Source organism: Fundulus heteroclitus, chromosome 3, assembly GCF_011125445.2.
Source record: "Fundulus heteroclitus isolate FHET01 chromosome 3, MU-UCD_Fhet_4.1, whole genome shotgun sequence".
NCBI classification, from domain to species: domain Eukaryota; kingdom Metazoa; phylum Chordata; class Actinopteri; order Cyprinodontiformes; family Fundulidae; genus Fundulus; species Fundulus heteroclitus.
In genome coordinates, this window is record NC_046363.1 from 16,826,053 (window position 1) to 16,854,031 (window position 27,979).

The following is a 27,979-nucleotide window of genomic DNA, read 5'->3' on the forward strand; positions in this document are numbered from 1 at the left end:
TCAGTGGGCATGTGTTGCAGGACGGGGGGCATGTTTTGGAGGATAGGGAGGTGTTTTACAGTGTGCGAGGCTGCTGCAGGATATACTTGTGTTGGAAAGGTGTAACTCTCTAGTTTCCAAGGATACCTGCCATGAGGGGCGGAGCAAGAACATGTATGTGGCCCGACGACTCTGGCATGTTGGACAGACCTTTAAGTGGCATCTTCTGTGTTTAAAGTGATGTAAGTACTGATCAGTATGTGTGAAAAAAAAAAACTATTTCAGTGACTTGTTTTAGTGACATTAAAGCCTCCCTCTTTGAGGGATTTTGGAAGAAAAATATTAACCGTGTTTAGCCTACTGTTACCGAATTTACTCATTTATAAATTTTCATGTAAACTATGGAATCATATCTGATGCTCATGTAAAATCTGCAATAGTACCATGTGATACTTGTGTAAAAACCAGGTGAGTACAAGTAAAACAGGCTGAACCTTTATGGCACTCTATTGATATGCAGATTGGAAAGCATTCAATACCTAGTTGGGGGAATTTGGAATTGAACTCACCAGACAACTAATCTTGCCATTGAGGCACATGATTTGTGTGTTTTCCTGCATGCGTTTCACGTATTACTGCATAATGTGTAAAAAATAGTTCCTCAACTCTAGTGCTGGACATTTTCTATGTTACTCCCTTCCTTTTTCTAGATGGGTGCTGAATATCAACACAAACAAATGGGAATTTAGCTTATTGCCTAATAACAACATAATAAAGTGGTTACTAGATGAAGGCACCCATTTAGCACAACATTTTCAAGTATACCCAAGTAAAATAGATTGACACCAAACTTAGATTCATGCTATAAGTAAAACAAGGCACAATTAAAAGGTTGAAATATAAAGCTTACTGGTGGAGAACCCGATATTCAGTCGGACACAGAGCTTCGTTTTAAAAAGTTTATTCCAATGAAGTGAATAATGCAGAAAAGACTGAGTCCAACAGGCTGAGCACACAGTAACTGGATGCATCAAAGAGGCAGTGCATAGACACAAGACGTTCTGAGTGGATGACTGAGGCAGGTATAAGTGGGCAGGGTAACAGGTGAGCAGAGTAGAAACTGATGCAGTGCAGCAGGTGGATCTGATCTGACTGATTAACGGGTGACTGAGGAGTGGACTGAGCTGATTGGGTGGTGACAGATGGCTGGGAGGTGCCTGAGCTGAATAATAATAACTAGTGGCTGATAGGAATGAAACAAAAAACAGTCCTGAATAGTCCAAAAATAAACTCCAAAAAAATCCCAAAACCACAACATGCAATGCCACTGTGATAACCATTATTTAGCTTCATTTTCATGAACTAGTCAGTAAAAAACAACATTTAAGCAGAATGAGAAGGGCAGCTACAGCAATAGCAAAGTGATGAGTTCATAGTTTTTTCTCAAACATTAGCGGAGATATTTAGTGTTTGGCAAATAACTTTTAATGTTGTTAGACATTAGGTACAATTAACTAAACAGATGGTCACAAAATATGACCTAGGTCGTTGGGTTAGAGTAGAGACTAGAAGGAACCTCGTCATTATTACCAGTCCGCCATTTTTAATTCTTCAACAACTTTAAAGGAGCATAGGGTAAGTTCCAGGATTTTTACAGACGTCTGCTCCGTCTGGTGACAAGTTGAAATGACGCCAGCGTCGTGCACGTGCATTGGAATAGTGGAAAAACATCTTCCGCTGCGACTGCACAGGTCTTTTGTTTAGAGGCGGAATGTCTTCTGAGGTGAGAAAGCTAATAAAGTTAGTCTGTGTTCTCTCGCTAATGCGTCAAAGGAGACTCAACAAAGTAGCCTGGCGAACGAATGAGTGCAGCGCGTCACACCCAGATGATTCGGCCCAAATCACTCTCTCATGAACTGACTAACGGAGCTTATGGAGGCAAATGCGGTAAATAGAGGATAACTCGTTTGGCACGCTGGGCAACCGTAAGGGCATGTATGGGAAAGAAAATAAACAATATTTAACTTCAAAACTTGCACTATGCACCTTTAATCAGAATTCAGGAAACCTGTGGAACAGGATGAATTAAGAAGAATTGTAAATGCTGTACAGTAATGTTAACGTCACTCGCTTTGTGGTACTGACTTTGGGTTACACTAAAGTCCCTTAAATGATTTAAGGGACTTTAGGTTACACTAAAGAACAGGTTCTTTACTTAAACTAACATTTACACTTTGACCAAAGAATTGCTTAATAAAGTCAGCATTGACAGGGAATATGTTGTTACAGATGTTAATATGTAATAATACGTTTGTTATCCAAATTCAATTGTCAATAAAAATCGTATCATACACCATGAGGCTGCTTTCTTTATTCCTTTTTATTCTGATACATTTTCATGCTAACTTAAGCAAACAAACTGAAAAAAAGATAATTTATTTCAATTGATATTGATTTATTACTCCGGTTATAGATTATTATTATTATTATTATTATTATTATTATTATTATTATTATTATTATTATTATTATTATTTTATCTAGTAGCTTTTATTTAAAAGCAGATTGACAGAAAATTGTAATTATTATTTCAAAGAAGCTTATTTTGCAGTCCCATTAAATATGTTTGAATTCACAGCCTCCCAGGACAAAAAAACGTCACTTGCTGCTGCATGGAAACACAGTAGTCCAGGAAAATTGCGATGGTTTCCTCTATTACCCATACGACGAGTCACAGGCATTGTCATACCCGTAATACTGGGACGGGTTCCACAGGATATATCTTCAGCTCCAAAGAAAAACGCCAGCCCATTTTTCAACAAAACGTGGTGACCGTCAGCTTTCAGGGGATTCCCTTTAAAAAGATATTGATAACTTCTGACTATATGAAAGGTAATTACAAAGGAAACAGAAAAGAGCCTTGTGGTACATTTAAAAACGCTATAGGAAAATTCAGAACATTTAAACTGTTATTGCAAAACACACGTCCAAACTTAGAATGATGCGGCCAAAGTGTATATTTCAACTCCAAATGGTAACATGGTTTTAAGCACATAATGGATGGAAGAAAACTTGACACCAGTGATTTAATGTATATATTCATAGAAAGCAGATAACAAACATGCTTGTTTTCCAGGAACTTCAACATTCTAAGAGTTAGGGTCAGGACTTTATGGCTTTATATCTAGCAATACCCCTGAGACCAATCATAAGACCATGGGGACAAAATGCACTTAATATAGATCGTTACCACACATTATGTCTTCAGCCTACGTCTACAAATCAGAGTAATATGATTTAGTCTAAGTTACATTCCTGTTTTGGCACAAGTGTTCTTGTAAAAGAAACTCAACCTTTTTTCCTTAATGGGATGCCTTAAAGCTTAATGCTTTCCAAAAATGGTGCCACGTTTGTTTGAATCAGAGCTGGAGCTTTTTTTTTTTCTCTCTCTTTCTCCCTCCTTTTTTTTCTCTCCCTCCCCCTGGCTGCATATAAGAGCAGAACTGTTATGGAGACCCCATCACACTGCAGTTCGCTGTTACGCAGAGAAGATGAGCACACGGATAATGAAATCCAACCCTGCCATGAAACTGATAGTGGTGAGTAACCAGAATTCCGCATTCTGCGCGTTTGCGACTGAACAGCTGGAGCGCAGATGTTCTTCTTGGGAAAGGAGTCAATGATTTTGTTTCATCTTACACGTTTGAGTATGGAGGTTTTTATCTTTCTCTCATTTTTTCTCTCCTTTCTTGAACAACATCAATTAAGTCTCAGATAGTCCCTGTAGAAATAATCAGGAGTGGAGGGAAACGCAGCATTCCCCACAGTCGTGTTGCGTTGTGGAGCGTGCGTCGCTGCAGGTAGATCCCGGCCGGTCATCACGCTCGCCGCACTCATGCACCTTCCTCTTTTAATTGAGCTGTTCGTGCGTTTTGTAATATAAAATTAACTTTCATTCCTGTTCGTGTTTATCGGCACTGGTATGTGAGCGCCATCGTTTTATGTAGTGACTTATAATAATAATAATAATAATAATAGTATTTATTATTATTTATTTTTAAAAGGGGGTTCGTAAATGGATGCAAGGCTGACACAACTCCATAAGGCTGCGGGCGTGTGTGGGCTATGTGTTTTCTCTGTTATGAAATACTGACGTTATAGTTATCAGATATGTATCTCCCAATATCAGAACATTTATCAAATCTTTGCATGGAAAGCTGAACTTTGTGTATACTGACTGCGCTGTGTGCTTTTTAGTGATGAGCGGAGCGCATATTCCCCCCATGTGTGAATACTCTGAGGGAAGAGCTGCAACTCCTACCTGGATGATAGTTTAGTTCACGTTTCGCAGCTTTTGCCACAATAAATTATATTCGCCTCTGCCTGGGGCAGAGGTGGGCTTTGTCTGACATGACACCCGTATCGTTTTTGAATATGTTAGGATCAAAGCTGTCGTTTTCTGTGGTGTGCTTTGTGCGCAGTGTTACACCAGAGCCCTCTCCCGTTTTGCATATGGCGATGTGTATCATGTCGGAAACAGAAAACACTCTGTAACCCAGAACACTCGCTTCACTATCTGTCCCTGTGGTCGCGGTGTGTGTGTGTGTGTGTGTGTGTGTGTGTGTGTGTGTGTGTGTGTGTGTGTGTGTGTGTGTGTGTGTGTGTGTGTGTCACACAGCTGTGAAGAGAGCCCGTATTTTGGACCACCCCTGGTCAGTTAGAGGTTCTTGTTTGTGTGTTGCGTTCAAAGGACCAGGGGATTTAAATGCAAATGAACGGTGAGGGCGCGTCTGCTGTTGTGTGCTATGGGGAGTCACGATTGCAGATAAAAAACTCCCCTAACGCAACTCAGTGCGTTTTGCTCCCTGAACCAGGTGAACCAGAACTGTTGTTCACTTTATAACAGTCCTGGTTCACCTGGTCAACCACCAAATGTTAACATAATATTAACATTTCGTTTCCAGCTAACGCATAAAAAAGGTGTTTATTGGGTTAAAAGCCAACAATTATGTAGCCTAATATTCACTACGAAAAAAATAAAATAAATAATCAATTGAACCCGACAAAAACCTTTTCTCTTATGTATGAACCAGAAATGAAATGTTAACATGAAGTGGACATCGGCCCTGGCTCACTTTTTTGAGTGAACTGTTCATAGCCGTAGCACGTGATGCTCTGCGTTTTCCCGCCTGTTGCTGATGCACGTTTTTTTTTTCTCGTCTTAAACAAACACCTTTTGTTTGGGTGTTTTCTTGGATGAAGCCACTGGAAAACCTAATGCAGGTCTGTCCATTCGGATGAGAAAACATGTTTACATAATGAGAACTGTGAAATAGTCTAAACAGGTAGGAGGCCAGAGGACAGTTAGCAGTTTTTCTTCCAATCCCCGCCCTACGCACCACTTAAATCCACATGCAGAAGCAAACTTTATCCTTCCTTTGTGTTAAGTTCTATCTACTATCTGTGCATCCTTATCTCTGCAATCCCCCCCCCCCCCCCCCCCCCCCACACACACACACACTCCCCCTTCTTAAGTCTCTGTTGTGTCCGTTGGCTGAAGCTGCACCAACTTCCCTAAACCTGGGCAGCATTGCACACAGTACAGGGAACATGTGCAAAGATAAATTAGCCACAAATACCAACCCCTTATTTGTTTTTCTTCATGAAAGTATTAGAATAATACTTGGAAGTGCATGGGCTAGGGAAAGATAAACAGCGCAAATGTGTGTGTGTGTGTGTGTGTGTGTGTGTGTAAAGTTCTTGTGTCAAAATCGTGCAACATCCAAACAAGTTGTTGTGGATTCAGAATAGAACGCCTCTGTAAGCTGCTTCCTCACTCCTAACTTCCCCTTTTCCATCAACAGTAGCTCTGATAGCAGAAGTCCGTACCTGCCTGTGTGCCTTTGTGGGGGTTTATGAGTGATGCACAGCTGCGACGAACCAACTGATCCAGACTATCTTCGGTGCCTTGTAAAAGGATTTGCACCCCTTGGACTTTTGCACATTTTGTCACAGCACGCCCACAAACGTCTGTGTATTTATTGGGATTTAACCAGACAGACCTGCACGAAGTAGTGCATACAGTTTAAAGCAAAATGATACATGGTTTACAAGTGTGGCGTTTACTGCAACCCTCTAAATAAAACTCTGGTGAGCCAAATTGCCTTAAGAAGTCAACAAATAAGTATAAGAGTATGCATGAGCAGTAGGAGACTGAAAGTGACAAAACAGAAGAAATACAGTTGCTGCAAAAGGTTAAAATCACCCTCAGGTCCTCATCTTTGTTTCAATTTGAACATTTTATGCTGCATATTAAAAACAGGACGCAAATTTCTGCAGTATCAGCTTCCCTGTCACACAAGAAGAGTTTGGTTTCTTTTACTTCCAATTTCAGTGTGTGGATAAAATTGCAGCAACTGTTGAATTTCTTCTTGATTTCTTTCTGGTGTAGCATGTAACTGAGAATAAACTTTTTTTTTTTTGGTGCAGATAGAAAACAGCAGTGCTTCTGCTTTAGAATAAAATGCCATTGAAATACTTCTTTTAATCTCAGATTGCAGTTTTTTCTCTCTCTCTCTCCGAAAAGCAGTTTTCATCATCTGCCTTCCGAGTCCTTTAAATTGATTGAAACTGAAATGAGCAATTCTTTAAAGTCACATTTTGGTTGTGCCTGAATTTTGCCTATGTGTGCTTGAACTGCTTTTAAGTTTATTTTGTGCTGCTAACCGGACGTGCCAACTAGTTCATATTTGGTTTAGCTACACTGATCAAAACATCTGTTAGATTGTATTCAATAAAACCAGCGAAACAATGCGCTGCATTTTGTCTTTGTAGATTTATATTTATATTTCAGATTAGAAATTATGTAACTTTAACAGCTAAAAGGCCCTTAAATATAAAATTTGTTATTTGTGTATAAGATTTGTTATTTGTGTACCTTACATTGGTTAAATTCTAATAAATTTTCAAATTGATCAAACCTTTCTGTTTTACATTTACTTAAATCTTAGGCAAAATCAAATTTCCTATTGATATTTTATTAACCAAAAGGAAATACAAAGTCTAAGAAAGCCACGTTCACAGCACTTGAATTTAACTGTATCAAAGGTGCAGTGCCTCTGAATCTCAAATCTCTTGCCCTCTGTGTGATCTCACTATAAAACTATATGGTCCTGACAATAAAAATCAGTTCTTGCCTCCGTAATATAGTTTGAGCCGCATGAATATTATCTAAATATTTTCACAGCCTCAGATCATTTTTGTCTCTTTTAGAGACTGAAGGAAAAATATAATCCTGATTTTCCTGTCAATATTAATGTAGCTCATAACAGCTATTTTCTTTCCACGTTAATCTGCAACTGCAATGAGAATTTGTGTTGAAAGATTTCACCAAGCCAAATTGAACATACTCATGTTAAATGTGTTGCATGGCCAGCCCCTAAAAACAGCTAAATTATTATTTTCAATAGAAACCAAATATGATCCTGAACTATCATAACGGACTTTTTGCAAATTAGCAGACTATCTGGCTTCAAGTGATTAGCTGCATAATCCTGGTCTCCATGGTAATCTATGATATTTCCAGCAGCAGAGACTAAAACTAAACCCCCTGCATGGGGATGACGGAGCGAGGTATAATGTGATGTGGCCTGGCAGTGTGTCCCAAAGTCGCTCCAGATCTCTGCGCGGTTTAAAAAAAGATGACTGATTTGATATTCATGTGAACTAACGCAAACACACATGCACACCAGTGAGCTGGAATCCCCCCTCAGACCACCTGCACTCTCTACAGTTAACTGAATCCATGTGCTCGGTGCATGAGCCGGTGCGGTTTGCTCCCTTTGTGCCATTGGTCGTCTCCTCGTGCCACGGCTTTAAAGCTAACCCCAAGGCAGGAGCCAAACGTGGAGTCTGGTCCCGGGTTGCATGTCAGTAATGCTGCTGGAAGTTTAATGTAACTCTAACCCTTTAAAACGTGCATGTTGAAAGACGCTTCACTAACGTACAGATGCACCAGAGACGCCGATGGTTTCTTAAAGATTCAATTTCTACTAATTAATTCCCTCAAGCTAAAAACAAGTAGCCCTCCACAAATTCACTGTTTGCTGATGCATTCATGACCTCATTATCAAAGCTTGTTTAATGATCTTTAAAGTGTGATTTAGTTTGAACTCTCTGTTCATGCCCCGTCTCTCATCCATTGCCTGAGGTAGTTTTTCAGCTCTGTCATCGGATTGGTCAAAGAAGAATCCGCTCTCTAAGGTCTTTTGGCGCCATCTAACTGATAGACAGCTCTTTAGATTGCTTAAGTTCCCAGTTAATGTGCATCAGCCCCGTGATGTATAAACAGAGCGAACAGCTCAGGCTTTGCTCACTCAACATCATCTCACAGTCGGTAAACATCTGTCTGGATCTGAGTGTGTTCGCCTCACAGCCTATGGAGGTCTGTTGATCTCCATCAAATAGTTTTACATCAAAGGGTTTATTTATACGTCGCGCAGCCTCTGTCTAGCTTATGTAGGCTCTTTTAAGAGCATGCTTCCAAACATACCTTCATCCATCCTCTTCTCTCAGCTGGATGAGCTCCATGATGGGCCTCTTGGCTTCTCTGAAAATGGTGACAGTGTAATTATGACGGTGTAATTTAGGATTCCAGGGGTTGTCCAAGTGATCCTCACATGGAGGCTTCTGAAGTAACGACATGGGTAAAAAGTTAAATGTCTCTTTTAACAGTTGGTGGAGGCCCTTGCCCGCAACAGGACAGCTATCCTCCCACTCCTCAGAAATGTTCAATATTCAAAACGCTTCATGGCCAAAAGCTGCTTATGTGGCTCGTCGGAATGTGGACTGGGAAAATTCATGGCGCCTGACCAGAATTATTCAATTTCTATGTTTATTTACGCAGATAGTTGTAGAATGATAAAATTATAAGCAGCTAATTAGGAAGTAAAAACCAAGTATCATTTGATATGCTGGATTTAAACTATGATAATATGTGGGGGGAAAAAACTGTCTGTATGCCATGCTCCCTGGGTGTTTGCGTTTTAGTTTGCTTTTGTGATTGTTTGTCGTTCATTCCTAGGTTGTCGTTAAGGTTTTGCTGTGTACAGTTCATGTATCTGTGTCGAGTTTCTTTATTTCTTCTGTTTTGCTTCCTTTGCAATGTGTTCATATTTTTAGATTAGTGGCTTTTTCCTTTTGGTCTGTAGATTATTGAATTTAGTTCAGCTCTCTCTGTGCTCTTTGTGTTAGTCTCCTTCCCTCAGTTCCCCTGCTCAGTACTATCCCTCAGCTGGTGAGCATCTGATTTCTGGACTCACTTGGCTCCCATGTCACTGATCATACATCCTCAGTGTTTAAGCTCTGTCAATTATTCTGTTATGCTCCTCTTAGTTCCTTGTCCTGTTCTCCCTGTGTCAGTTTTGCAGTTCCCTTGAAGTTACTTAATTCTTTCATTAAATTATCCTCAGTATCATGCACCTTTCTCCCTCTTTGCTGTGCGTTTGCATCCATTACAACCTGAAACCTTGATACTCTATTAGCCTCATAATTTATCACGTAATCTATCAAAAAATCCATCTAAATGAAATGCTTTTGTCACACATTGAATAAAGCAATAATGTACCCAATATATCTTAGAGTTTCCTAAGATCAGTTAAATTAACTGCAGGAGCTGACTTTAGCAAGTATTTGGCTGTAAACATTTCCAAGAATGAAGATGGAATCTGTTACTTTTTTTTTTTTAATTACTTCCTTAGAACTCTAGAGAGGCCTGGAACATAAACAAGCCATTATTGACCTAAAGACTCCTGAGTGAAGCTGTTTCAAAATCAAGGTTTCCAGCATACATTATTCTAATGAATAAAAAGGCAAATTCACATTCAGATTAATCATTTAATTGCAATTTTAAGTTAGCTAAGAATAACTTATTTAAAAAAAGCTTTTCTGGAATTCTACATTAGCAAATTAAGATGATTCATATATGAGATCCTATGACACATGTTTGCAGCCATTTGCACAGCCCCAACACTTCAGGGCAATCATAACATTCTTATGCTGTGATTCTGGACACCATCAGCATAGAATAAGGTCTAAGAGACCAACAGGGGTGTGTTTAAGGCTCTTGGTAAAAGGTCAGATCTCAAGTCTTCTTTAACACCACAACCACTTATTGTTTTATTATTTTAAATAAGGATTTCACAGTAGATGTATGCCATAATTTAGACGTTTTCACAGAGTTTGCCCTCATTGGCAGAGCTACATTTAAGGTTCTCAAACTGTTTTACAAATGGTAGGACCTGGGTCACCTCTAGTGTTTGGTAACACCTATTTAGAGGTAAGTAATCATCTTTTTGCCTGTAATGTAGAGCTTAGAAACTGCATGATTCTGACATGGACCTTCTATCACAAAGAAGCTAATAAATATTTCCCTTAATAGTCCCCAAGAGGGGAAATTTGTTTCCAACCTGTCCCTGAGGGAGCGGTGTGCTGCTGACACTGAGTGGCACACGGGGAGGAATCTATTCAATTCAGTTTATATAGCACTACAGATTGACCACAGATTATATATTCTGTGGTCAAGGGTCTCGCTCAGGGACCCAGAGTGACAGACTGAGTTTCAAACCATCAACCTTTGGGGCCTCTCTAGGATGCAAACGCCTGGTTCTGTATCTACCTGGCCAGCACTCCCACGTCAGGTGTTCTCCCTGTCAGGGAATCAAAAGAGATGTACAGTGGGGGAAAAAAGTAAAAAAAAAAAAAAAAAAACGTATTACTGACAATATAAGATAATGTTAGTAGATTCCTTTTCCTTTTTTATTCCATAAATATTAAAGACACATGTTCACATAACACTAGTTGTGCAATGCAATCTTTAAAAAAACGGACTTTTGAGTAAAAATGTATTGCACAATTAAACTAAATTATTCAATTAGACATTCCCAATAGATGAGATTGTTCATTTTTGCTTTTGTATATGCAAAAAAAAAGAGAAGTATGAGGATCCATGCAGAACATTTAGGGGTAGATCACATGCATTGTAACAATAGTTAGTCTATCTGTTAATTTTCCAAAATCTGCAACACTCAACACTTCTTGTAGAGTTGTCATAGTGCAGTATTGCTGCACAGGAAAGCTGTAGTCGGAGAAAAATCAAATGTTGAAAGTTGCACTGAATCATCAAGCAGTTATGGTTGTTTTAGGACGTTCAAAAACATTTCTGTTTGATCGTTTGTTTGTTTTAATCAGCATCTCTGAAAATTCAATTTAACTTTGCTGCTGCTTTTATCCATTCTCGGTATTGCCTCGCTCTATTTAGCTGCCCCATTAATTAGACAACTTAAATCTGCATAACCCTCTGCTGACCCTCTGCATCAGCACACATCATCTGTAGCTCCTGATGTTTCTAAACTTAATAGGATGTGGCTTCACGGCCCTAATAACAAATGTATACACTGTGATTGTGGGTTTGAGCCCTGATGGGGCCACCCACACTACAAACAAGCTCGTGCAGTTATGGTTCTCCTCAGTGAGCCGCCGTAGATGAAAGCTTTGCCCAGAAAGACGCTGTGTTCAGAGTTCGATAGGTTTTGCCGGGAAAACCGCCGCATTCGCCGGACTGTTTGAAGCATGAGTTTCTATTATGGTGTTTAAAAACCGTTCATCTATTTTTGCCATCCTCTTCAGTGTACAACATTGCAAAGAGGAGCAGTAACAGATAGAAAAAGAGCAGTATTTAGGACCGAATGACATGCACACAGTGCATGAATTGTAATAAATTGGTTAGGAGAAAAGCTTGAAGCAGTTTAACGCGAAAGCATCATGCAATTAAAACCAAATATGTATGTACTTTATATAAAAAGATGTAGATTTACAAAATATCTGCTCACAAAGGTTTTATTATTTTTATTTTTAACTACAAAAATATTGTTGGGGTTGGATGGTGAATGAACTAACCTGCTTAAAGGGGCCTAGTCATATAGTTTGATTATCTTAAAAGGAAAACACAAATAATCATAAACTCGTCTTCAAAGAGAACGATTTTCTATGAATAGTATATTTCTTACTCAGTCCTTTTTGAACCTGAAAAGAACTTTGCACCGGACGCAATCAGCGCACATAAACATTGTTGCGCCATCTGCCGGCAGTTCTGTAGGGATATCAGAAAGCAAGATGGCGACAATTGACACAGCTGCTGTAAGAGCCAGCAGACCGTCCTGTAATGCCTCGCAGTAAAGTGACAGCTCGGCGTGATGGAAGACCGACCTGATCTGTAGGGTTAGGGTTACTTACTCTTTTTCTATGTCCCAGTGATGAATGTTATTGGGGGGGTTAAATGTGTAAATCCACTCTAGAATCAGAGAAAAAGACTTTTGGATGTAATGCCGCTTCACAAGGAATAAAAAGATAACTCTAAAAGCAAAAGAGCCCAGATTACGGTTTACAAACGCACTCGGGGACAAAGACAATAATGTTCAGAGACATATGCTGTTGGTCTGATAAATCTGAACTTCAAGTATTCGGCTGTAATGGTAATTGTTAAATTCAGAAGAGAAAGGGGGAGATTGCCAGCTCCAAACCACCATCTCAAATTTGGTAGCATCACTGGCAAACTTCACAAAACTGACGGCATGATGACGAAAGCACATTCTGTGGAAATATTGAAGGAACGCCTTTAGCAAACAGCTGGCAAGGCAAAGCTTGAGCACAAATTTGGCTTCCAGATTTAAGATGGTGACCCTTATCATTGCACCGAAATAGTTTCAAAGTGACTCAAGGACAACAAAAGTCAGTGTTTTCATTGCCTTTCGCGGGCAGACTTGAAAAGCTGTGTATGAGCAGATTGGTCAACATGCCTTTGCTGAGTTATATCGTTTTTTTTCATGAGAAATAGCCCTAAATTCCTGCAAAACATGAAATGTATGGAAATATTTGAATCTGAAGCAAACATAAACTTCTCCCATTATTATGGTATTTAGCAAGTCACACTAAATCCCCTAAAACTGCAAAAGGGTTCATCTGATTAAACAGTGAGGCATAAGAACAGGTGGTGTCCATTTCTATAGTGTATGCAAGTACCTGTTTTCAATGGTGTTTGGTAATATATGACACATGCAAAATGAGCTATTCTGCATGCTCCCTTATTCCTGCTCACACCCGCGCATGATGACACATGCATTTCTTATTATCATTAATAAAAAATGTATCCGTGGCAACATGTGATCTGATGCAATGCTGGCGTTCCCTTTTAAAATAGCTCTCCTGTTCTCTGATTCAATTCAATCCAAAAACTCTTTATTTATCCCAAAGGCAAATTAAAAACAGTTATCATAGATGGTGATGGCTGTGGGCGGTAAAAAGATCTCCTGTACCTGTAGATGGCCATCTTGTTTCAGACGCATCGACACATACTAAACTGCGTTCGATCAATCACAAGCACAGACGCAAACACCCAGGAAAAAAAGATGGGCAGTTTAAAGTTTGGTAAACTGTAGGACAGAGTGTTTTGTACTCCGGTGGCGAACCGGGGAAAGCCCAGCAAACCTCTAGCAGCTCCCTTTATGTGCTGCAGCCAGGACAGGAGGCCACAGAGCTCAAAGACCAACACTAAGGAAGACCGTAATTGTACATGAAGCTCAACAAACAGGCGGCAAACACACACACCAGTAAAAAGCACATTCCCAACTGGGCGTACTATTCTGTGTTTTTTTTTGTTGTTGTCGTTTGTTTAAAAGGTTTTGAAGATTCACACTTAAACTTATTTTTTTGTTATATATCTATAGATATGGATATAGATATATACACACAAGCAAACAGTGCATGTGAAATCTATTGTTAGCTGCCCGAGCAGTAAGGATGAACCCTGGCCAACGGGAAAGTCCGCAGAGCCAATGGCTGAGGCCCTCAGAGTTTGGAGCCTGGTGGGGGACATCTGGTCCGCATGTGGCCTGGTCCTGCTCCATGGCTGCATGTCAGACATGCTTACCAATTAATGTCCTCTATTTGAGGCCTGACCAAAGGCTCGCACATCCTGCCCAGGCAGAGACATGCGAGCTTCCTAACGAAGCAATATGTAAATTGGCTTGCGGCGAGAGATTCACTGACAGCTACTCCGGGCCAGATAACTTTGTGATATTGCTGCAAAAGGCAATGTTGCGCAGATAGGAAACAAGTTAAATTGGGGGAGCCGATTATGTTGTCTGAATGCAGTTGCCACAAAACTGTGAAGCCGCTGCCAATTTGCTTCTCAGACTTTAAATGCAGCCCAGCAGGAGCTTCACCTCTGCCACGTTGACCTTCACTTGAACTCATTCTTGCTGGACAGCTTGGTTTGGCATGAATTCGTAAATTCATGAATGAATTTTAAACGTTTTGCGAAGGAAGAGCTGTGCACGAGGCGGGCTGCGTTGAGGGATTTTAACCCTACCGAATCACTTGCTCATCCAGTTTTCCTTTTTCTCTTGCAGCTCTTCACGGCTTCATTTTCATGGGCCTTTCAGCAGCAAGCCGTGCCGCCCAAATACCAGCACAGGGATCCCGTGACGTCTCAAGTCCGTTATTGTGACCAGTGCCCCCCTGGCACGGCTGTGAAACGACACTGCACGGCCGACGCACCCACCGAGTGCCAGCCCTGTCCTGAGAGGCATTTTGCTGAGAACTGGCACTGGGGGGATACGTGCCAATACTGTACCTCAGTATGTACAACGCAAGCTGGTCTACACACAGTTTTGTTTCTTGCTGCACATTCCTAAATTTAAATTTAGCTCTCCTACGAAATGTGAGATTTTTAATGCATCTTCAGAAGGCAAATTTTATTGTATATTTTACTCTAATCCTCACAACGTGCTCTGAAAGCACCTTTTGCTTTTTGTTGTTGTCCAACCTGAAGCTAATGCTGTTATTTTCATATCCACTGAAGTGAATTCATCCTCTTTCAAAATAACACTTTTAAAAACACATTTCCCATGATTTTCACATAGCAAGGTTATGCTTATGGGAATGAACTTTTTCTGCACTTTTCATGGAATGTCTCCACCTAGTGACCAGTGCCTGTTGTGTTTAGGTGTGCAAGGAGAGGCAGCTTGTGAAGCAGCAGTGCAACAGCACGCACGACCAGCTCTGCGAATGTGTGCCCGGCTACCATCTAGTGGTGGAATTCTGCATTGCACACAGTCCCTGTCTGCCTGGATACGGAGTCGCAGCTTTAGGTAGGTCTATAATTCTCACTTTTGAGGACAAACCTGATCAGGTGTCATTCAGCTAGCAGGAAGCCTGCAGACTTGAACTTTCCCACATTTTGTCACAGTAAAGCCACAAACTTATGTGTAGTTTACCATAATTTTATGTGATAGGCCAAAATACAGTAGTGCATGACCGTGAACTGGAAGGAAAAGGATGAACGGTTTTATTGAAATTATATGCATAAAAATATGAAAGCTGTGGTGCATATTTAACTTTCATAAGCTGATACTTTGTAAAATCAGTTTTTGTTGATCTCACTGCAGCTATTGTCTGTGGGGACATGATTCTATTAGCTTTTCACATATAGACTTGAATGTTTCCCCATTCTTCTTTGGGGAAAAAATAAAAAATAAATAAATAAATAAAAGAAAAACAACACAATTTTGATTTAGTTCTGAACTTTGGCTGGACCATTCAAACAGATGTGAAATAATATCCCAAGCTCATCTGACTGCATGTTAAGTTTTGCTGTCCTGCAGGGAGATTTCTTCCACATAAGCTGTAGATCTCTGCAGCTCCTCCAGAGTAATCATGGATGTCTTGTTTGCTTCGCTAGTTAAACCCTTGTTGCTCGCCTTCTTAGTTTAGATGGTCAAGGATATCTTTAGGTTTGCAGTTGGGCCATACTCTACGCTTCCAGCTGATGGATTGACATGATCACTTTCAAAGTTTGGGATATTATTTAACAACCCAACCCCACAACATTCTCCCTGACTTGTGCGATTATTCCTTGGTCTTCAATGCCGATTGTTCATTAATGTGCTCTGACAAACTTCTGAGGCCTTCACAGAACAGCTGCATTTATTCTGAGATTGAAGTACAAAGACGTACGTGGACATTTAGGGGAATCAGGGTAAAGGGACCTGAATACAAAACATGTTTCAGATTTTATTTTTAAAAGATTAAAAAAAAAGCGTGAATCCTTTTCCATCTAAGTCATTCCACGCTTAGGCTCTGCTTTGTGTCAGTGTACCACATACGTAAAATACCTATACAGTTCATAAAGTTTTTTTTTCTTTTTTGTAATGTACTGTATTAAATATTTTCCAACTCATTTTTATCTGTTATAGATGAGAACAGCTAATGTTTGAATGTTCATGGGGGGAGCTTTCACTGAAAACGCAAGAAGTGCATTTTCAGTGAAGAAAGCTCTGTATTTCTCTTCATTTCTGTTAATTTACTGATATTGCAGAAACTTCAACCATGAAACAGTTGACATGCAATGTTTTTTTATCTTCACACCTTCTTCTGCACCTCTGGAAGCCTATCTCTTTTCCTCCAAGTTACCACATCAAATACTTATCAGATATGTCTCTTTTACAGAACCTATAGAACTACTTTCTCATAAACTGATTCTTTCTAAGAAGTGAATTTTGTCTTTGCTCGCTTGTCTCCCTCTCCGAAACGTGACCTACATGACCTCCCTTTGTTTTATTATTTGATCTCTTTTTTTACCGTCATTTTTGTTGACTGAAATTATCTGTGAATGCAAACAATATAAGAAAAGTATGTTTTTTATTTTCTCAGATTTGTTTTCAGACAGCCACAAATAGCTTTTGCGTGCTATCTGACATCTCCAGCACTTAAATATTTTTAATGCCAACTCTCCTCTCTACGTGTTTGCCTCATTCATGTAAACAGAGGGATTTCTTTTTGCTCACGATAAAAAACTGAGGCGACAGTTCCGATTATATTAGACCAAAGAGCGTAATGTATAATCAATTGTTCCAGGTTTTGCCAATATAAATTTTACATGTTATTGTTTATATACAGTATATATAAAGAGTGTTTAAAATGTCAAGAAATAGGAGAACCACTGGGTTATAATTCTCTACAGTCATTGATTTGATTCCATGCCCGCCTGCTTTTGCTGAACCTTAATGCTGCTGATTTTCAACCCTGGCAGTGCTGAAAGAACTGCAAGCAGTGGAGTCAGAGCCTCTACTTGGCAAAACACACGCTGAGGCAACCGTTTTACGTTAGCCGATACCGTTAAAGTTGGGATGCGTTTGATGTTTGCTGATCAAGTTAAGCTAGGCGCAGCTTTGTGTCTAAAAAACTACTTTCCAGCTCATTATTCCTCATCTTATTTTGCACAAGACTAATGACCCCTGGAGGTGATTGGCTAATACCAGGAAGTACTGTCAGTCAATTGATATGATGATTCATGATCATGTGTGACTGAAACAAATGACCCACATTGCAAGCATTTTCTTTCTTTAAATGTAATGATAACGTTCAAAGAACACAACAATGTGTCAAAGAGAAAAAATGAAAGTGCTACATTTAGCATTATTAAAGGGTTATTTAGTATAAGTATCTCTCTGTATGTTTAAAGTTTTATCGTCTGTAACCACCATATAACTTGTGGTTAGGCAGCGAAACACTACATTAGGTGATTGCTGCATATGTCCATCTAGCTGAGTACCTTGCTACATCAGTCTCTCAGTTCCTCACACCAAGATGTTCAGCTGATGTTCAGCTGACTCCAGATGTTTGCAAACCCTGTGTAGGAAGACACGTTACCTTTTTCTCTCACTGCTGGACATTAAACGAAACGTGTCCTGTTTTAGTTCAACAAAGGGTGACTTGTTTTTGCTAAATGTCTGAAGAATGAGTGACAGGATTCCCTAGAGAATTTCTGTAAACATTTTAATAAAACTCGGAAGTTTACATACACTACTGCTCAAAAGTTTGGCGTCACTCAGAAATGCGGCTATATTTTTGATGAAAAGCACAATTTTCTTCAATTCAGGTCTCCGCCTTATTCCTCCCAAAGTAACAATGGTCATCATGGGCAAACAATTTCATCACACCAGAGGACATGTCTGCCCTTTGTCCTGGTCTTTGTCCATGAATGTATTTGCAAACTAAAGTCAGTTTTCTTTCATGTTTTTTAATTAGCCGTGGCATCTTCCTCTCTGAGTGGGCTTTCAGGCCATGCTGGCAACACAGCTTGTTTCACTGTGGATAATCACACTTTCTCACCAGCATGAGGAAGGTATTTTGTTCTGTGGTTGATCCTCACATTTGTAAACTAAAGCCATGTTCATCAGTACGATAAAGAACCTATCGCTATCCTCAGAAGTCTGATGGCTGGACGTTCATGTGGTCTTTCTAATTGCATGTGATTGTTTGAAAAAAAAATGTATGAATGAAATCTGTGAATTGTACAAAAGGAATATAAAAGTTGTGAAGGTCCACAATTCTTTTTGTGATATCTTGGTGGATTTCTTTAGATTTTTCTATGGCGCCACACAAGGAAACAGTGGGTTTTAGGTATTACCTTTCAACACATTCACAGATGTGCCTCGAAATAACTTGAATGTTGTGATTTCATTTGGTAGCTTGTAAAGCTAACCTTAGTTTATGTAGACTTTAGAAATGAAAGAAATGTAAAGAAAAACTCTGTTAAAAAAGTTATTTCTGACATTTAGCAAATAGAAATAGCTTTGATAAACCTTGCTGACCTAAAACAAAAACATTTAGTCTTATTAAAATATCTAAAGACTGGGGGGGGGGGGGGACGTGTTAATATCAGGTTTAAACTGCATCTGCTTTAAAGAGATGTAGCCTTTTTAAATCCTCATGTAATTTCTGTTTAGATTGATCACATGATATCAAATGTGTTCACCCTTAACATTTTCGTAATCTTAGATGCCACTCATGAATTCCTCACAGCAATAACATCAGCGCACATTTATCAGACAGTAGTAATTTTAGTAGTCCTAATGAAACTCGGGATGTTGAATCAGTAGGGTTTAGTTTCATTTGACGGAGGTGACTAAGTTTGGATTGTCTTTACTTTGTTAACTCCTTGGGTAAATATTAGTTCAGCGTGATGCACACTTGTTTCCATTGCATCCGTACTGGTCCCTCCTCAGCACAGTATCTGAATCATGATCGATGTGGTGTTGCATTCACCCGAGGTCGTGACTTCTCCAACGTCTCTGAAATAATAGTTGGATCAACTTTTTTCCTTGCAGTCTCATTTACAGTGTTTGAGCAGAACATTAAACTGCCCTTTATAAAAAGAGCATTTTGTTCCAAAGAATCTCTTAATGTCATTTGACCAAATGTCAGAGAGCACAGTGGCATTGTTAAAGAGTCATAATTCCAGTCATACATTGTGACGGATATATAATGGCTGAGTTAAAGCGGAAACTACTTTGTCTCAATAAAAAGAACAATATTTCCACTAAATCTCTGAGACTGCTTCCTCTTTGGCTTGACTGAAATTTGGCTCATGCTAGTTAATATATCATGAATATTTCTTTATTCAGACACTAAGAGCTGAGTCATTCAGCGTTTGTCCATTTGCAAGGAATGAATGCACAAAGCCTCTGGTTGGGATTCTGACTTTTAAACCACAAGCTGCTGCTTCAGTCCCGTTAAATAACATTCTGTTTCCGACTACCTTGCTTTTCCTTTGTGTCTGGCATGGAGTTTTGCTGCTAAATTAAGTTAAGGCATTCAATCTGATTTTCAGTCTCAGAAGACGTAATAGGTGGTAAAAAGCAATAAAGCCACACAATTGGTATTTGTATTCATTTATTTATAAAGGGACAATGTATACTAATGAACAGGATGTAAATATGCGAGATTATAGCCAGTGCTAATTTTCATCTCTAGTTCCTCAGGAGGCAGAGCCACCCTCAACAGAACAATACATTGCAATAACAAACAAAACAATACAGTACAATACCAAGAACAGGCAATATTAAGATCAAAATATCATTAAATAGACCATTGGCTCAGACAGTGCAATTAAAAAACATTACTGTCCATAGTTTAAACAAAAAAGGAAACAAATAACTAAAATCTTTTAATGTACAGAATATCAGAATATCCACAAGGTGATAACAGTGCATATAATCGCAATCAAGTCATAAAAATAAAATTAATACATATAATCAGTCAGGTTTTTAACAGTAAACATGTTCATAATAGTAAAAACAGAATATATTTGTACATATATACACACACATACACATGTATATGTGTGTATAAGTGTACGTACATACATACATACATACATACATACATACATACATACATACATACTCTGAATCTGGGCGTCTGGTTTTCCGGGAGGACTCCGGCTCGGTGAGTGGCGGGTTGAAACAGGTCCACCAGATTACGCAGACATAAGAGGAGGTTCTTACGGTTGGAGATGGATAGATGGTGAGTTCCAGCAAGAGGTGAGTTTACGACATAGCGGAGGGCGGATCGGCAGGTGAGTGAAAGGCAGCGATGGAATGGAGGTGATACGTGATAGAAAGAGGTAAGCACCGAGAGCAGGCGGGAGACTCCCAGCCGAGCTCACACGGAGCAGCTTCACAGCCGTACAAGAAGCAATGGAGCAGGTGGGACCCAAACATCAGACCCGAGAATTTTATTTTCCATTGTCCGACATTCACTGAGATGGTATTTTGGCAAAGGGATGGTTATCAGATCTCTAGAAGGCAACACTGAAGTTCTACTGAAGTGACCAATGGGTTTCTTCACCTGACCCAAGGCTTGGCCTTTCTTTCCAGAATTACTCACTCTGGTAAATTTGCTACTGTGGATCTATGGAAGATCTACGCGTTTCCTTACTTCTTCCTTTTTGAAATTATGGAGACTGCAGTGTTTTGGAAGACTGTACTCACATATTTTTTTTTTTTTTTTGGTATCCTCCAAGTGGTTTGACACGATCCAGTTTTGGAGGTCCACATGCAGTTCTGTTAACTTCATTGCTTGGTCTCAGCTCTCATATACATGGTCAACTATGAGACACTTTCCTTTCCGATGCACCTTCAATCATCTGAGCCACAAAGGATTCTAATAAAGTTACAAAAGCTTCTTAAGGATGCAGATGAGCTCAGCTTTGTGTGTCATGGCATAAGGAGTAAGTATTTATTTTGTTTAAATGTTTTCTTTTCTAACGAGTTTGCTAAAAGCTATGAAGAAAAACTTTTTACTGTGTCTATATGGGGCTATTGTGAAGGGTATTTTGCAAAAACTTAAACGGATTACCTCTGTAATGCAACTTAATGTGGGGAAAAAATAAAATCAGCTAATGAAACCTTCTGGTGGAGTTGTATATAATTTAGTTTTATTAATATTTAATGCCTTTGACCTACGTTACAGATAATGGAAGCAGATAATCTTAGCTCTAAATGTTAGTTTCCCCAATTTCATAAGGACAACTACTGAATTATAACTTAACCAGGGTTTTTTTCTTCTGTGTAGGCTTTTAAAACTCCAATTTCAATCTTTATTCTAGAACACATCTAGAAAGCATTTAGACAAAGGACTGATTCGGCACATTTTGAGAAAAACAAAAAAAAAAATCCTTAATGTCAGCATGTGTGTCGAATCGTCTGTCTCATTCAAAAGTCTGTACTGTACGTGCTTTGTCATCAGCAGTGCAGGAAACATTTGCCGTATGCATATCTGCAGGTGGTTTTCTGTTTTTGCGCAATGATAAAAGGCCATGTGAGCGGGAAACGCATAAAAATGTTTCATCTGATACAGGGCACGGTGTCTTCCCACGCACTTTCAATTCTTTGGTCAGGGCTTTAAAATAAAAAAAGAGGAAGGGATTAAACCACTATTTCTGTTACATACAGGCAGTCATGTGATCTGCGGGGTGAAATACCACAAGCTCAGAGCAGTTATTGTAATATTATAATAACTGAGAACCCCTCATTCCCATCTATAGCGTGCGTTTCATTCAATAAACTTCATTTTCATGTTACAAGACGCAAAAATAACATTAAGATACCGTTGCATGAAAAAAGAAGCATGATTTTTTTTTTTTAGACCGAGAACAATCTGATATTTATTATGCTGAACTCTGAAGTTCACATGTCATTGTAGTAGTAGTAGCAGCAGATACAGTACACACTAGAAACTATGTGTGGGTGTTATGAGGAAGAAACGCGTGAGTCATTCTCATACAGTGATCTGTGGCTTTGATTGACAGTCATATGCTTGCGGGCTCACTTCTTTGAATAACGTCAGATTAATTGATGAGCTTGACGAAGTAGATGATTTTGGCACCCTGAAAACGGCCGTTTCAGACGAAACGAAAGGCTGTCGGTAAACTGTCGAAACTTACGCAGCATCTTTTCAGGATAGGCTTGTGTGAAGTATCACTACGGCGTGTCGCCCTGTATTTCGACGTGGGGAGGAGGGGAAAGAAAATGATGATTTTTCTGGTTGTAGGGGGACCACACTGCCTGGCAGAGGTTTCATTCTTCCACTTTGTCATATTTCAACCAGAAACTTGAATGTATTCTACGGGGATTTTATGTCATTGGCCAACACAAGGAGGTGCATAATTCTAATTCACGATTAAAGGTTTACAGCTAAAACCAGTTTTACACATCTATACGGATATTTTTGACTGTAAAATGGCTCAGCTCAGTCGGATTAGATGGAGAGGGTCTGGGAACATCTGGCTTAAAGTGTGGATTTAGCTCTGGACTTTAAGCCGTTCTAACACATAAACGTCCTTTGAGCTTAACCAGTGGCGTCCAACCCTCCGTCCATTGGGGCCAAAATCGAGCTGAGACCACACACAGAAGTAAAAATGGAAAACTTTTCCACTTTTCCATTTAGAATTGAGCGCTACATGATGATTGCAACGATAAAATCCCAATAAAAGAAGATTTGGTTTTAGGTTGGAATGTACAAAAAGTGGCTCCAGGGTTCAATTCAATTCAATTCAATTTTATTAATATAACGCCAATTCATGAAACATGTCATCTTGAGGCACTTTACAAAGTCAGAATCAGTCAGATTATACAGATTGGTCAAAAATGTCCTATATAAGGGAACCAGTTGATTGCTTCAAAGTCCCGAAAAGCAGCATTCACTCCTGGAGAAGCGTAGAGCTACAGGGAGGGTTGTCAATGGCAAGGTGCTGCCTTTCAGGTTTTTCCTGTTCAAGATATTTAAAACGAGAAGAATCCTTTCTGTCAGTCTGAAATCTAAATAATTTTTTGTGGATGTCTTGCAGGCACACCAGAAAGTGACACCGTGTGCGAACGCTGTCCAGACGGTTACTTCTCTGCTGGCAGTTCCTCCACCGAGCCATGTCAGCCGCACAGGAACTGCGCGGATTCCGGCATGAAGACCCTGAGATGGGGCACGTCCACCTCAGACAGCCTGTGCGGCTCCGCGGACATCAAGGCAGCACTGGACTGCTCCCAGCACTACACCCTGTGCCATAACGGTGAGAATACGAGGGTTGCAATGACTGGAATTATTTGAAAGGCTTTTTGAAGCGGTCCAGCGAGGGGTCAGTTTATATCCAGCACATACCCCCTTTACACACACATATCAGAGTGTTTAGAGTAAACCTCAATCGTCAACAAGTTAAAATCATTCCAAGCCGAGCTATTTCAGACTTGTGGTCAATCTCGTTCCCCGAGGCAGGGGATTTCCTCGGTCAGGTTTTGCTTAAAGATTCCAGGCTTTTTTTTTTTTTTTTATACTAATTCTTGCATGTCTGAAAACCAGCTCCAGAGAACAAGGAATGTGTATGGCGCGCAATTCATAATGACCCCATGATGGACCAATTACCCCCTTTAACATCCCCAAACGCAAAAACAGAGGAAACTGAGTCATAATAGGACACAAGGCGAGCTTTTGGGTCTGTGTTACTCAGACTGCAGCTATGACAGATGCCAACATATATTTGAAAAGCAAATCCTCAAATATGATGCTGAATTCCTGCAGCTTTAGAAATCGCACGCATGTCCAGACCCTGGCACACTCTCCGCGCCGTCTGTAGAATATTTCAAAGCACAGTCACAAAGATATCGGCCCTCAACAAGAATGATGCTTCCCTCAAAAATTGTGTTCACCAGCTGTCGTCCTTTGAACCACACAGCTGCAAACGGCCTGCAGCCAATCCTGCATCGGTTGGCCAGTTTTAGCAAAAATGTGAAACATTGGGGTTCCCAAAGCTGCTGAGTGATGTGGGATGTACGAATGCCAATGACGGAAAGCCACAGTTATATCATCAGGGCATGAGAGAAAATAGCTAATTTTCTTCTTCATTTTAGAGTAAAGTCTTTCCAACCACTGGCTTAAAAATACTTTTTTTGCTAACTCTTGAATATTTGAAATTAATCAAAAAAAAACACACACTTGCAGAAATTATTCATGACTCGATCAAATTCATACATGGAAACGTCGATAACTTTCCGATCACCTTCAGCTCTGAATGTCATATGCAAATGGGGACTGTCCTCAGCGACAGGAAGCTACTCTACACTTTCCTAATAGTGAGATTTAGCTTAAAAACCCCCAAATATAACTTTGCCTTATAAGAACTTCTTTGCACCCTCAGACGTGCATTTTTGTGCAGCTCATACATTTAAGCTTCGCTCCGCAGACAGAAGACTGAGCTGTTGTTTTTATGGTACAACATGTTAAAAACACGTATGAACACATGAGACGTGTAGTCTAATGAAATGCTTTATATTCAGTCAGAAAAAATACAGTTAAGGGCAAGAATATTTATACTCTGGCAGATTTAGGTTGTAACAAACCTCTTGGTTGAATCAGATTCATTTCAAATCTAAATATATCAGGGACATGAGTAATTTGGAGTGTAACTGCAACATGACTATTGCTATGAAAAATGCATATTAACATTAGAGTGGAGCTTTCTTGCCCACTTCTCTTAAAGGAATTCTGGTTTTAAAGTACATGTAATTCAAGGTTTTCTCATGTGGATATACGTTTGCTAAATGCATTGAATTCACCAAGGCTTTGGTAAATGTGGGGGGACAAAATGAAAAGTATCATGAAAGTATTTAGTAGTTAAACAAATAACTAATTACATGCATTAACTGTGTGTTATACATCTTGTAATAACTCCACCAACGTTTTCTGTTTTATAATTCCCCCCCAGACGTCACTCTTTGCGAGGAAGCAGTTTTCCAGTCTCTGGCCTCGCTGCGGCTGTCCTCGCTGCCTCTGGAGCGCATCCTTGAGAGTCTCCCTGGACAGAAGGTGGACCTCAAGAGCCTGGAGAGGCTGAAGACGGCGTGCTCTCCCCAGCAGCAGATCCTGCACCTGCTGCGGCTGTGGAGGGAGCAGAACAAAGACAAGCTGTACGGCATCATACAAGGTATGGATCAGAAACACATCCTGAGCACGCAGCCATCATTAGAAATCCCTTAAAATGAATGGGTGATATGGAGACTCGCATAAGGATTGTTAAAGAAAAAAATGGGTCTGCGTCTGTCATTGCTCTGGCCGTTATGTAACGTTTTACCGACCATCAGGTTGCAGATATGGACAAGTTTAGACAAGTAGCTTTTTTGTTGTAACCACTGTCTTAATCATGCAGACTGATACCTTGCAAGTGTGAGATGTGCTCTTGTCTTTCCCATTTTGGCAAGGTGGTGAGGGGCAATGTGCCTCCATATTTACTGTGGCATTTATTCTTGTGCTTTAAATTTTGCCGTTTCTGACAAAGCTCTGCTTTGGAACTAACTTTAGGTTAGATTAGTTTTTTTTTTTCATAACTATGAATTGTGTGTAACTCTGTGTCTTTGCCACTGTCATGCCCAAATTTACCCATTGTAAAGGATTTTTTATCTTAATCACACCAAATTTTTCCACAGGGAAACAAAAAGTTTTCTAGAAATTAAAGGTCCTTGGATGCTTTGTTCAACTTAGGCCTAGTCCACACAAAGCAGGGTTTTTAAAACCAAATACACCGTTTTTAAAAACAATACCATACACATGGGGAATTTTTACAAGAAATGTTTTCATCCACACCAACCTGCAGAAATATGCCACTAAGCATTTTTTTTATATGCCAGATGCATAGGAGGCAGTGTACCACAAAACTAAAACTTATGTCAGCCAATCAGAATCTTTCAAAACAACCATGACTTCCTGTTAGGAATGAATCATGGCGCCAGAAGGTTCGATCTTGAAAAAAACATTCTGAACATCTGAAGCAATGTAAAAATCAGCACTTTTCTGATGAAATTCATTTTTAACTCCACCGTATGACCAAATGTATAACCAATGGTCGCTCGTGTGTGACGCAGCGGACGTTAATATCCGTCTTTTCATGTAAACATGCAGGCTCTAAACCGAGGCGTTTATAAATCTCCACTTTAGCCGGAGCTTTAAGGATCATTCGTTTTAAGGGATGTATAACACCGTTTACAACCGCATGAAAATGTCTCGTTTTTCCCAGACATCCTGCTACGTGTGTGACTAGGCCTTAAGAATTAAAACACTATGCTTTAGTTTTACATATTTTTTTATGTTTTTAAAGGTGTTCACAAATGTTATGAATCAGTTGATGCATGTTACTGCAGCTAAATGAAAAAAAGTGGGATTAAAAAAGCTGCCTGAACATCATAATGGAGGAAGACGATAAAAAAGGGAAGCACCTTCACACTTTTATTTCAAGTTTCCCTGCATTTCACCAGGTGTGAACCACTGTGAGCGAAAGGTGTCCCGCTGCAACGCTCTGAAAAACCTGACCGTGGACGACCTGATGAAGGTGACCAACAGCCTGCCGGGGATAAAAGTCCAGGAGCAGGATGTGAGGGCCGTGGTGGCCACCTGCCTGCCGAGGCAGTACCTCCTGCAGATCCTCCACCTGTGGAAGACGGCCAACTACAACCTGGATCTAGCCAAGAGTCTGTCTCGCAGTCTGAGGGAGCTGCGCAACCAGGGGGCTCCGCGCTACCTAATCAAAGGCCTCAAGAAAATCAGCCGCATCATAGGAACCACGACGGCGCACAAGAAGTACGAGAAGATGTTTATGAGCATGTTTCAGGATGAGTCATGCTTTAAAGCGCACAAGCCACTGAATGAATGAGGCGTGCGCAAATAGGAAACGTCGCATCCCCACAGCATTTCCAAAACACTAACGCATTGTCTGATTGAGAACACAGTAAGAAATACGTAAGACGCTTGTCAACACAGGAAGCATTGGTCAGTCATTCGTAAGCAAATGGCCAAGGAAAATCACATTGACATATACAAGGAAATCATACAGGAGGTAAATTCTTTGCTGTTCTACAGAAAAGAACAGATGCAAATGCCGTCATCCTGTTCTACGTTATCTATGTGAAGTAAAACAAACTCCCACAGCTAATGTGTTCCTACATTTGTTTCCAGGATATATTTTGACCAGACTGTTGAAAAATTAGGATATAGTGGAGATGTAAAAAAAAAAAAAAAAAGAAAGAAGAGGCTGTATTGTGGATAAAGGTCTGGCAGATTCTGGTTTGTACTATTAGAGCTTTCTCGCTGTTTGAGAGCAAGAATTTGATTTCATAATGAAATACTTTTATTTTCCTCAGCTGTCCATTTTTATTTGTTCTGGGCTGCTGAAAGGGAAAGCTGGTTTGTTTTATATTTTTCTTTTTTGGTCAGTTATATGAATGTATAAAGGAGTGCAATTGTTTGTTTGTTTTTATTTAAAGTGTAATTTTACTTTCTTAAAGTGTAAAATCTTGTTTTTGTTGCTTTTCTTTCGTAAATACTGGATTCTGAAATGCTGCAAGTTCATGAAGTGATATTTTTTTTATATTTTGTTTTGTCACTTTTATATTAGAAGTGGATGGTCTGTGTTGTATAAATGCCTTTCTGGTTCTCTTCAAGCTTGTGTAACTAAGTTGTGAACATTTCTAAATCTCTGATGTCAGTTTGTAAAAAATGTATTGTTTTATTATAAATAAGCATTGAACAGAAAAAGAATGAATGACTTGCCTTTGCTTTTTTT

The 27,979-nt window shown here is 39.7% G+C and overlaps 1 protein-coding gene across 1 annotated transcript; it reads left to right on the top strand.

The window, feature by feature from the left end:
• The first annotated feature begins 3,488 nt into the window (after positions 1 to 3,488).
• On the top strand, positions 3,489 to 27,951 carry LOC105940374 (tumor necrosis factor receptor superfamily member 11B). The gene is made up of 6 exons (XM_012882893.3): positions 3,489 to 3,578; positions 14,445 to 14,672; positions 15,041 to 15,185; positions 23,228 to 23,443; positions 25,133 to 25,351; positions 26,676 to 27,951. Exons 1-6 carry the CDS (start codon positions 3,531 to 3,533, stop codon positions 27,068 to 27,070), a joined length of 1,251 nt encoding a protein of 416 aa, XP_012738347.2. The 5' UTR covers positions 3,489 to 3,530; the 3' UTR covers positions 27,071 to 27,951.
• The last annotated feature ends 28 nt before the right edge of the window (positions 27,952 to 27,979 follow it).

What these genes read in the sequence shown, in the direction of transcription:
- LOC105940374 (XM_012882893.3), top strand. Translation starts at nt 3,531, where the DNA reads ATGAGCACACGGATAATGAAATCCAACCCTGCCATGAAACTGATAGTG. An exon ending in CGTGCCAATACTGTACCTCA is followed by an intron (nt 14,673 to 15,040) that starts GTATGTACAACG and finishes TGTTGTGTTTAG; the next exon opens with GTGTGCAAGGAGAGGCAGCT. An exon ending in GCTGTACGGCATCATACAAG is followed by an intron (nt 25,352 to 26,675) that starts GTATGGATCAGA and finishes GCATTTCACCAG; the next exon opens with GTGTGAACCACTGTGAGCGA.